This window comes from Aureococcus anophagefferens (assembly GCF_000186865.1).
Source record: "Aureococcus anophagefferens unplaced genomic scaffold AURANscaffold_3, whole genome shotgun sequence".
In the NCBI taxonomy this organism is placed as follows: Eukaryota; class Pelagophyceae; order Pelagomonadales; family Pelagomonadaceae; genus Aureococcus; species Aureococcus anophagefferens.
In genome coordinates this window covers 2,135,384-2,146,735 of record NW_008705563.1, presented here as the reverse complement: position 1 = coordinate 2,146,735, position 11,352 = coordinate 2,135,384, and the positions used below count along the sequence as shown (strand labels likewise).

The following is an 11,352-nucleotide window of genomic DNA, read 5'->3' as shown; positions in this document are numbered from 1 at the left end:
ACCAGTCCGAGGGCGACGCGGCCGACGGCGTCAACGACGCGTTCGCGCGCGCGCAGTCGTGGGCGGCGGACCAGGCGGACAGGGAGGCCTGGGCGCCGTCGGAAAAATGGCACGAGCTCGTCGAGGAGGACAGCGGCCAGAAGTTCTTCTGGAACGAGGCGACGGGCGAGACGCGGTGGGACGCGGACCCGGGCTGGGCGCTCCGCGTCGACGGCGACGGCGCGGAGTACTACGTCCCCGGCCGCCGGCGGCGGAGCCGCCGGCCGTCGTCGTCCCAGGCCGACGACGGCGCGGCCGGCGGGTCGCGGTCCAAGCGGCCGTCGCTCGACGGCCGCTTCTCGAGCATGCGGAGCCGCCTGAACTCCGTCTTCGGCGCGCGGCCGGCGCCCGTCGACGTGAAGGCGTCCGGCTAGTGCGGTGTTAAAGCGTCGACGCGCCGCGGGGGGAATGGGGGGCGGGGCGCGCCGCGGGCCGGAGAGCGCCCGCGGCGGTGCGGGCGCCGGGGGGGGGTCGAGCGAGACGAGGGCCGCGGCGGCGCGGAGGCCGGCCTACTCCTTGGCCTCGCCGTCGTCGACCTTGTCCGCGGCCTGGGCGCCGTGGTTGAGGAGGCCGTCCGTGAACTCGTTGAAGGAGATCTTGCCGTCGCCGTTGACGTCGAGCTGCTTCATGAAGATGTCGACGTCCTGGGGGTTGAAGATCTGCTGCTCGTTGAGGCTGTTGATGAGCTCGACGCCCTTGACGAACTCGCCGCGGTCGAGGACGCCGGAGCCGTCCGTGTCGAGGACGCGGAAGAGCTTGGACATCTCGTCGCGGACGCGGTACAGGTTCTCCTTCGTCTCGGAGGACACGCCCGCGTCGTCGCCGCCGCCGAACGCCGCGTCGAGCTTGTCGGTCATCGACGTGTACGTCACGGAGTCGCCCTTGCAGTGCACGAACTTCTCCTTGAGGTGGAGCCAGGGCAGCTTCACGGGCACGACGGCGTTCATCACGGCGGCCCACTCGACGGCCTTGATGACGCCGGAGCCCGTCACGTCCTTCTCCTTGAGGCCCGCGACGAGCTCGCGGCGGTGGTCGAGGAGCGCGACCTCGACGCGCTGGAGCGCCGCGGACTCCATCTTCGCCGCGCTCTGGGCGATGTTCATCTTCTGGTAGCCCCCCGCGCCGCTGTAGGACGTCGAGTAGGTCAGCAGCTTGCCCGGGGGGTCCTGGAGCGGCGACAGCACGAGCACCGCGCCGTCGTTCTCCTCGTCGTCGCCGTAGTAGTTCGACGCGGAGAAGAGCGTCATGACGCGGCCGTCGTGGGTCACGGAGAAGCCCCGGTCCTGGCACTCGTGGGACCGCACGAGCACGCCCAGTTTGTGGTCGTCGAGCCACTTCTTGGAGAACTCCTTGGAGAACATGATGCCGCCGCCGCGCTCGTCGTTCGGCTTGCAGAGCTGGCCCTTGGGGAACCGCTCGCCGTTCTTCGCCGGGTCGCTCCAGAGGCAGTCCATCATGACGGACCAGTCCTCGTGCGTGTGGCCGTCCTTGTCCTGGCCGTGGGGCGTGTGCGTGATGGCCTGCGGCAGCCCCGTGAGCGTCCGGTAGAGCCGCCGGTTGATGGACCGGAGCCTGTCGAGGTCGAACTTGTCGCTGATGCCGCCGTGGATCACGACGACGTTCTCGTCGATGACGTGGGCCAGGGGCAGCAGCGAGAAGATCGTGTCGACGATCGCGAGGAGGTGGCGGCCGTTCGTGTTCTGCGAGAACTTGTTCACGAGCTCGTCCACAAAGCCGTAGCCCGTGCACACGGTCATGTCCTCGTGGTTGCCCCGGTTGATGTAGATGGACCCCGGGTCCGCGACGGCGAAGCCGAAGAGCAGCAGCGTCACCTCCGCGCTGTAGTCGCCGCGGTCGACCAGATCGCCGTTGAAGAGGTACGGGTTGTCGAAGGACGGCAGGCCGTTGTGGCGGAAGACCTGGATGAGGTCCCGGAGCTGGCCGTGCATGTCGCCGACGACCGTGATCTTCCCCGCGAGCGCCGTGGACACGTGGACCACGGACGGCAGCTTGCGGACCATGTCCATGTAGTTGACGGCGATCTGGAGCGCGTACTTGGCGTGCAGGATGTCCTTGACGCCGTTGCAGTGCTTCTTCTTCTTGGCCTCCTTGCGCGCCTGGTCGTTGAGGCGGTCCATGAGGTCGATGATGGAGTCCTTGGTGATGGGGTCCGGCAGGTCGATGCCCTTGTGGTTGCCCTTGTCGATGTTCATGGGCCAGCCCGACTTGCGCATCTTGTCGATGGTGTCCAGCAGGGCGTCCTTGGCGGAGACCTTGGTCTCGAGCTCGGGCATCTTCTCCGCGAGCTTGCCGATGAAGGAGTCGAGCTTGTTCTCCTTGCGCTCCTTCGCGTACTCCATGCTCGTGTTGATCTGCGTCGCGATCTTCTTCTTCGTCTCCAGGCCGGCCTGGTGCTTGCGGCTCAGGCCCTGCATCTTGACGACGGCCTTGGAGTTGTCGACCTCCACGGCCAACACGGGCGGCGCCTCGACGTGCTGCACGTCCGTGAGCTTCGACGCCGTCTCCGCGATCGCGTTCCAATCCATGATCCGCAGCTCCTTGCTCGACATGTGCTCCTCGATGACGGCCTTGGCCACGCAGCCCTTCGTCGCCATGGTGTCGAACTTGATGTCCATCTGCTCGTTCCACCGCTCGCCCGCGAAGGCGCGGGCCTCATCCTTGCTCACCTGGTCCGCGAGCTGCGCCGACGCTCCGGCGCCCATGCTCGCTGCCTAGTACCGCGGAACCTCCGCGGCGAACGCGGGCGGCCCGATCCCGGAAAAGCGGCGCAACGAAACGACGCCGGCGGCCCCGCGCGCCAGACGCAAAACCAGCGGCGACGCCCGACAAAGCCGTGAGTTCCGGAGCGGCGCTGCCCCGGATATAATCGTTTTGCTGGCCTCGGTGCAATGTAAATATGTATCTAATCGTTGCAGCTCGAATCAGCGATCGAGCAGAGGCAAAGGCCGAAGGATGTCCTCCTACGCCGCCGACGGCGAGCCCGTCGGCAAGAAGACGAAGACGTCGGGCGGCGGCGTCCTCGACCCGGCGCTCTTCGGCGACGCGCGCTGCGCGGCGCTGCGGCGGACCTACGAGGCCGCGACGCCCTTCCCCCACGTCGTCGTCGAGAACCTCGGCCTCGAGGCGCCCATGGAGCGCGCGCGCCTCGAGGCCATCGGCGAGCTCAAGGCGGACTACAAGGAGACGGACCTCTTCAAGGTCTACCAGGTGCCCCAGGACCTGGGCACCATCGAGCGGACCGCGCCGGAGCTCGCGGCGAAAGCGCCCGCGCTGCTCCGGCTCCGCGACGCGCTCTACTCCGCGGAGACGAAGCGCCTCGTCGAGCGCGTCACGGGCTGCGGCCCCATCGGCGACGCCGTCGACTGCAGCGCCAACGTCTACGCGCGCGGGGGCCACCTGCTCTGCCACGACGACGTCATCGGCGACCGCCTCGTGTCCTACGTGCTCTACCTCACGGAGCCCGAGGGCTGGAGCGCGGACGACGGCGGGAGCTTCGAGTTCTACGCCCTCGGCGCCGACGGCGAGCCCGAGGCGGCGCCCTGCGCCCGCGTCGCGCCCGCGTGGAATTCGCTCATGCTCTTCCGCGTCGAGCCGTCGGCGTCGTTCCACAGCGTCCAGGAGGTCTACGGCGACAAGCCGCGCCTCACGATCAGCGGCTGGTACCACGCGCGCGACGGCCGCGACGGCGCCGCGAGCCGCGCGTCCCTCGCGGAGCTCACGCGGCCCGCGGCGCCGCGGACGTTCGCGCGCTTCGCCGGCGACGACGACGGCGACGACGACGCGCTGAGCGACGCGGACCTCGACGCGCTGCGGGCCTGGGTGAGCCCCGTCTACCTCGACCCGGCGACGTGGCCCAAGCTCAAGGACCACTTCGAGGATCCCCCGCCGCACAGTTGGGAGGCTTCGTGCGGGAGGACGTCGCCGCGGCGCTCGCGGCGGCGGGCGCGGTCGCCGACGCCGCGGACGGCTTCGACGGCCGGGGCCCCCAGCCCGACGACGCCGCGGGCGTCGGCGGCGGCTGGGCGCTCCGCGGGCCGCCGCACAAGCGGCGCCACCTCGAGCTCGCGGGCGCGGGCGCCGACGGCTCGCCCGCGGCGCTGCTGGCGCGCGTGCGCGCCGACGCGTCGGGCGCGCCCTTCCGGCGCCTCGTCCGCGAGCTCGTCGGCGTGCGGCCCGTGGGCCAGGACGTCGCGGCGCGCCGGTTCCGGCCCGGGTGCGACTACACCGTCGCGCACGGGGCCACGGGCTGCGACGAGCCGCGCCTCGACCTCACGTTCTGCTTCCTGAGCCACGCCGACCCGGCGGCCTTCGACGCCGACGTCTGGGCCTGCGGCGACTACGGGGGCTTCGAGACGTACGTCGAGGCCGACGGCGGCGGCGACCGCGCGGACGTCTACGAGGGCGACGCGGGCGAGGGCCGCGACGACGGCGGCGACCTCCTCAGCGTCGAGGCGGCGCACAACACGCTCTCCGTCGTCCTCCGCGACCCGGGCACGCTCCGCTTCGTCAAGTACCTCTCCGTGGAGGCGCCGGGCTCGCGCTGGGACCTCGAGATGGTCTGCGAGCTCCACCCGGACGACCACCCGGACCCGGACGCGGGCGACGACGAGAGCGAGGACGAGTAACGCGTATCTCTGACATATGCGACATTCGGGGTCGTTGCGAGGACGGCGCGTAGCTCCGTATATCGGGGACGGGGTCTTACATTCGGGGTGGCGGCGCGTCCTCACATGACGCGCTGGCTCTCGCCGGCGCCGACCGTGATGTACTCGAGCGTGAGGCCGTTGTCGTCCAATTTGCGGATCGACGACGGCTGCGGCGAGAACGTCGGCTTCGAGGTCGTCGGCTTCGAGGACGGAGAGTGCGTTGGTTGGTCGGTGGGTAGGGGGGTTGGGAAATCCGACATGATCGGCACTTCCCCGTCTCCGTACGTCGGCTTGGACGATACGGCCGAGGGGCGTGGGGTCGGCGCGTCCGAGGGGCGCGGGGTCGGGAACGGCGTCGTCGGCTCGGGGTTCGTCGGCGCGTAGGAGGGGTCCGCGGTGGAAGGGCTGTACGTCGGGATGGACGTGGGTTCGTACGTCGAGGACGTGGGTTCGTACGTCGAGGTAGTGGGTGCGTAACTAGGGCTGGAGGTCGGATTCGCCGTCGGCGAATACGACTCGACGTCGTCGAGGCGCCGGCCGCCCCCCGTCGTCGCTCGTCGGATTCCGAACCGCTCGAAGATGTTCTGCGCAGAGGCCAGGGCCGCGAGAACGACTAGTCTGATCATTTTTGTGAGCCCGGGGGGGGGGGATCGACGGCCCGCGAAACAGTCGTCGCCACGGGTGCACACCTCGCGTCGAGGATTTTTGGTCGCTCGACGTTCGATGCACCAACGCCGGATGGAGTCGTCGATGGACAAGGCTTGGACACGTCGGCGCCTCGACCGACGACGCCGTCGTCGAACGACCGCGCGCCGACGCCCCCACCAGCCCCGCCGGCCCCTTCGAAGAAGAAAAAAAGAGGCGCTCTACACGAGGTCCGGCGGCGGCGGCGTCACGAGCCCCGCCTCGTCGCGCGGGTCCGACGCGTAGGACAGGTCCGCGTGCGCGGGCGACAGGCGCTCCGCGTCGTCGTCGGACGCGTCGTCGTCGAGGCTCTGGTGGAGCGAGTGGTCGGAGAGGTCGATCTCCGTGACCGTCTCGATGACCAAGGGCTCGTCCTCGAAGCCGTCGTCCTCCGCCGCGACGAACGCCGCGAGCGTGCCCTCGTGGACGACGCTCGACGGCGCGCGGACGCGGTCCGGCGCGTCGCGCTCCGTGCCCGCATAGTCCTCGCCGACGCTCCGCCGCTCCCGCGCCTTGAAGGCCCGCCGCGGCCGCGCCGCGCGCGGCCGGCTCGCGGCCGCGCGGCGCCGCGGGTCCTCGCCGAGCGACGACGGCTCGTAGGGGTCGTCCGCGCCCGCCGCACCCGGGCTCACGTAGGGCGCCGGGCTCAGGGCGAACGCCGGCGGCGCCAGCGCGCCGTAGGTCCGCCGCGGCGTCGAACCGCGCGGCGACGTCAAACCCGCGGCGAAGGACGACGACAGCGCGCGGCCGTCGTTGGACGCGCCCGACCGCGCCGCGAGGAGGCCCCGGCCCTTGACGCGCCGCACGAGGCGCATGAGGCTCGGCCCGCGGTCCAGCGCGGGCCTCGAATCCGGGGGCCGCCGCGGCGCGAGGCCGAGGTACTGGTCCTCGAGCGCCTCGGCGATGCGGACGGCGTTCGAGATGAAGTGGTAGGACACGCAGGCCGCGAGGAGGCCCGCGACGACGGCCTGGGCGAGGAAGACGGCCGGCGGGTCGTAGAAGTGGAGCGTCGGGACGACGAGCGACGCGACGATCGCGCCGGCCATGTAGCCGACGCGCTGCCCCGTGCAGTAGTACGCGAACAGATCCTCGTTCGTCGTGTAGACCTCGAGCACCCTCCCCACAATCCGGTTCGAGAAGTCGACGGCGAGGAGGCCGCCGGCGGCCGCGGCCGCGACGGCGGGTGCGCTGCCGGGCCAGCAGGCCGCGACGCTGTAGCCCGCGGAGCTCAGCGCGATGGCCGCGGCCGCGTTCTTCGGCGAGAAGCTCACGCCGGCCGCGGGCCAGGCCAGGCCCTGGAGCGCCTGGACGACCATCGTCGCGCCCAGCAGGAGGCTCAGCGACGCGCCGCCGAGCCCGAGCTCCGCCGTCCAGGCGAGGCCGAGGCCCACGAACGTCGCGGACTCGAGGTAGCCCAAACCCGCGACGAGGCCTACCAAACATGACGGTGACGATCTCTCATTGTTTTCCCACCCCAAATCTCTCGAAAATCGTCACGGCCACAGGACGCTGGACGAGGCCCCAGAGCAGCTTGAGCTGCCGCGACCCGTCGAGGTCCCGGAAGACGTCCTCCTCCTCCTTGCGCCCCGGGGACAGCGGCGACGGTATTCTCGCGCGCGGCCGCGCGTCCCGGCGGCGCAGGAGCGCGGCCTGGGACGCGCAGCAGACGCAGCACGCGAGGAACGACGCGCCCGCGACGGCGCCGACGCCGAAAAGCTCGTAGGCGCCGGCGCCGAGCGCGCTGCAGATGGCCCCGCAGACGAGGCAGCTCCAGGCGTGCTGGACGACGGCGTCGAAGCGCTCCGGCGCGAGGCCCTCGTCGTTCAGGCGCATGGGCATGGCCGCGATGGGGCAGAACGCGCCCGTCAAAGCCAGCGGCCACGCGCAGCGAAACGAGCCCGCGACGCCCGCCGCGCCGACGCCGACGCCGGCGGCGGCGACGACCTGGCCGGCGAGCGTCCAGCCGTAGCGCGGCGCGAGGCCGACGAAGATCAGCTTGACCAAATTGTAGAGCGCGAACCAGCAGCCCAGCAGCCAGGTCGGCCGCGTGCCGCCGTCCTGGAGCCAGTAGAGCTGGATGACGCCGTTGCTCAACGCGAAGGTCGCGAAGGCGCCGGCGGCGGGCCAGACGCCGTAGAGCACGCGCAGGTCTTTCTCCATGATGCCGTCAGGATGCCAAGCGACGCCGCTCCTCCATGACGGGCTGGACATGGATGACTGGAGTGTTTGATTCAACAGGTTGATGGTGCACCATGGTGAAGGTGTTGCAGGGCATGGACTCAGGGCTCTCTGATCCTTGAGACGCGACGCGCTCCAATGGCCGAAGGACGCACCTCGGAGGCACCCATCGTCATCCAGGACGACGACGAAGCGAACCAGCCAGCGAAGCGCGCCGCGGAGGTCATCGTCATCGACGACGCCGACGACGACCCGGCGGCCAAGCGGCGGCGCACGGCGGACGACGACGACGCCTCGCTGGCGCTCGCGCGCGAGCTCCAGTCGCAGGACGACGCGCGCGCGCGCGAGCCGCTGCCGGCCCGCGGAGGCGCGGCGTGCGCCGTCTGCCTCTGCGACGTCGAGCCCGGCGACGGGCTCCGGCTGCGCGCGTGCGGCCACGAGCTCCACGCGCGGCGCGCGCGGCGAAAACACCAACTCTACGCCGCGCCGCGTCCGCCGCGCCCGCCGCGACGGCGGGACCGAGCGCATTCGAACGGTCCAAGAATGAGCCGAATCCGTCGCGATCGGGCCGAGCGGCCGAGCGCGCCGGTCCCGCGGGTCCGCGGGCACCACGACGCGACGTCCCCGCGTCTTCCGCGCCGCCGCGACCACCGGCGGGGTCGGTCCGAAGCACCGGTGCGTCCTCCGGCGCCGCGGGCCGCGCGCCGACGGCAAAGCGCCGGCGTCGCGCCCCGGAGCGACGCCTCGGCCGCCGAGTGCTCTGCATTTTGCACGACGACGCTCGTCGTGAGCCCGTGCAGGGACGGCGACGGAGGCCCGGCGGCGCGCGTGCCTCTCACGGACGCGCGCAACCCGCGGTGCGGGCGATATATGACGGATTAGACTTGGTAAAATCTCGTGAGGCCGGAGAGCATGCCGGGCAAGTGCTTGCTAAAGCGATCGCTAAACCACGGCTCCCAGCGTCTCCGCCGGCCGTCCAGCGGGTCGCGAGCTCCGGCCACCGCTCCGCCCGCCGCTCCCCGCGCCCCGACGCGGACGTCCCGCCGGCTGCGGGGTTCGCTGCGGCGACCGGTGGCAGCGCCGCGGTCGGCGCGCGGTCCGCGCCGACGGAGGCATCGGCCGCGTCGACGCGGTCCTCCAAATTTTCGATCGGAGGTCTGGGAGCGGTCCTGGGGACGCTCCGGGGGAAGTGCACGAGGCACGGCCCAAAATCTCCGGGCACGGTGTTTTCGGGTTTCGTGTCAACGTGGACTTCAAACAGAATGTCCACAACTCGCCAGGATCTTGAGCTCGAAGCGAGTCGATCTCGTGCGCCGCCGCGTCTCTCGCCCCGCGCGCGCGCCCCGGGGCCCCGCGCGGCCCGCGCGCCCCGCGCGACGCCCCGCGCGCCCCACGAGCCCGCCCGAGCGCCGCCACACACCCACAATCACCGTTTCGCTCACAGGTGCTGATCGATTTGTGTCAAGCCATGGCCAAGGACAAGGCGTCGACGCGCAAGCCCCGCCGGCGCAACGCCCGGGCGCGCGACGACGGCGGCACGCGGCGCGCGACGGAAGCGACGCCGCCCGTCCGGGCGTCGAAGCGACTGTCCGTGCAGGTGTCCGCGGCCGCGTCCGCGTTCCTCGTGAACTTCCGCGTCCGCATGGACGCGATCGCGTCGATCTTCGTCAACTACCACGAGGAGCGCCAGGAGTTCGTCGCGAAGACCGAGGCCGCGGACCTCATCGAGCAGAACGTCGCCGAGATGATGGGGGTCGTGTACCGCGGCGCGTCCCCGCGTCCGCCGGCGAGTTTGAAAATTTTCCCGCCCCGCCCCGCGCCTCGCGCGGTCCCTCGCGCTCGCCCCGCCGGGCGCGACCCACCATCGCTTCGGCGCGCGCGAGCGAGCCCTGTCATCCCCGGCGCGCAGGCATGCTCGACTCGACCGCGGACGTGCTCGCGGCGGCCGTGCTCCGCGACCGCTCGGCGTCTCGACGGTCCCGCGCGCGCGTGCTCCGGGGCGGGGGCGGGGTCTGGCGCGCGCGCGCGCGCGCGAGCGACTGCACGGACACGTCCTTCGCCCCCGCAGGCACGGAGTGGAAGGACGACGCGTCCGCGGAGGACGAGGGCCGGTCGCGCAAGCACCTGTCGGCGCGCGGCGCCGCGACGCCCCCCGACGGCTTCGGGGCCACGTCCATCCCCCGCAGGTCGCGGCTCGCGCGGCGCGTCGCGTCCTTCCACTGGGGCAACCTGCCCGTCGCGCGGCGTCCGCGAACGCGTCCCCGGAACCGACGACGCGCGCGCGCGCCCGACGCGTCGCGTCGCCGCCCTCGAGCCCCCGCTCGCGCAGGACGTCGCAGATCGCCGACGAGGGCGGCCCCGCGACGCACCAGCTCGTCGCGGCGACGGTCATCCCGGACCGGTCCGCGGCGCGCCGCGGCGCGCGCGCAATCGCCACGGAACCGTCGCGCGCCGACGGCCGCGGCTTCGCCCCGCGCAGTTGCTGATCCAGTTCGTCGTGCTCCCGCGCAAGATGGGCACGGGCCGCGACTCGCTCGAGGTGCGCGACCCGCGCCCCGGGCCCCCCGCCGCGTGCCGCGCGCCGCGGAAGCGGCGGAAGCGACGAGCCCGCGCGCGTCCCCGCGCAGTCGGACGAGAACGTCGTCACGTGCTTCATCGACGCCGCGGCGACGCTCAAGCGCGCGCGCAAGCAGGGCCTGCTCCGGCCCGTCGCCCCGCGTCCTTTGAACGCGCGCGTCGCGCGTCGACGTCGTCGCTTCCGAACGACTTCGATCGCCGTCGCGCGCGCGGGGCCCCCCGTCACGGGCCGCTCGAGCTTCCGCGACCCGTCCGGGTCCATCCCCGATGACCTCGACCCCGTCGCCCGCAGGCTCCAGTTCGACTTCGTCCTCATGCTCTGCCGCCGGCTCGGCGTGAAGGACGTCTTCCTCTTCGCGACGGAGGCCGGCGCCCCGGCCTGGCTCACCCTCGGCTTCGAGCACGTCGGCAGCTCGGCGTCGCTGATCCACCTGCGCTTCGACCTGCTCTTCAAGCGCGACCGCGGCGTCCTCGCGCGCTCCGCCCGCGGTCCCGAGACGTCGCGCCTCGCAGCTGCTCGATGGACCGCGCGCTCAAGATCTTCAGCGACTCCGCGGGCCTCTACCCCATGGTGCGTCGCCTCGCGCGCGCCTCGCGCTCGCGGGCCTCGACGCGCGTCTTCTAGGCGTTGAACATCGAGGGCGAGGCCTTCGACGACGACGAGTCGTTCACGCGCGCGCTCCGCGTCCTGGAAACGCCCCTCACGACACCTCACCCGCGCCGTTCATAGGTCCGCCGTCCAGGAGCGCGTCGCGGAGTACGGCGAGAAGCAGGTCGTGCGCCTCGCCAAGGAGGCCGCGAACGCCGCGGCCGAGGCCGAGGCCGAGAACGACGACGACGTCCCGGCCGCGGCCGCGGACGTGCCGGAGCACGACCTGCTCGCGGCGCCGTCGCCGCCGCGCGCCTCGTCGCCCCCGGCGCCGCCGGCGGCGCCGTCGCCGTCGGCGCTCGCGGACGCGTCGTCGTCGCCGCCGCGCGAGGCGGCCGCCGCGCCGACGTCGCCCGAGGCCGCGGAGCCCCTCGAGGCCGCGCCGCCGGCGCCGGCGCCGCGCCGCTGCGCCGCCGCGTCCAAGAAGCGCGTCGTCGACGACGCCGACGCGGACGACGAGGACGAGGCCTGGGAGCCGGGCCGGCCGTCGATGATGGACCTCGACGACGACGAGCAGGAGCAGGCCGCGAAGGCCAAGCGCAAGCTCAAGCGGCGGTC

At 72.2% G+C, this 11,352-nt stretch overlaps 2 protein-coding genes across 2 annotated transcripts in view; one reads left to right on the top strand and one right to left on the bottom strand.

Annotated features, from left to right (window-relative positions):
- Positions 1–617: 617 nt before the first annotated feature.
- On the bottom strand, positions 618–2,114 carry AURANDRAFT_1015 (hypothetical protein; the record flags this gene model as incomplete). Its single annotated transcript, XM_009035268.1, has 1 exon — positions 618–2,114. A coding segment is annotated over one exon (1,497 nt), but the record flags the coding sequence as incomplete, so codon positions are not given.
- Positions 2,115–2,998: 884 nt separating this feature from the next.
- Positions 2,999–11,352, top strand: part of AURANDRAFT_70913 (hypothetical protein) — a gene marked incomplete at both ends in the record, with an annotated part of 14,104 nt that continues 5,750 nt past the window's right edge. Inside the window, 9 exons of the mRNA XM_009035670.1 lie at positions 2,999–3,879; positions 3,954–4,681; positions 4,739–4,937; positions 7,731–7,964; positions 9,013–9,346; positions 9,478–9,803; positions 10,048–10,107; positions 10,196–10,644; positions 10,876–11,349. Coding sequence (XP_009033918.1) covers positions 3,013–3,879; positions 3,954–4,681; positions 4,739–4,937; positions 7,731–7,964; positions 9,013–9,346; positions 9,478–9,803; positions 10,048–10,107; positions 10,196–10,644; positions 10,876–11,349 — 3,671 coding nt within the window. The remainder of the gene's footprint in view (positions 3,880–3,953; positions 4,682–4,738; positions 4,938–7,730; positions 7,965–9,012; positions 9,347–9,477; positions 9,804–10,047; positions 10,108–10,195; positions 10,645–10,875; positions 11,350–11,352) is intronic.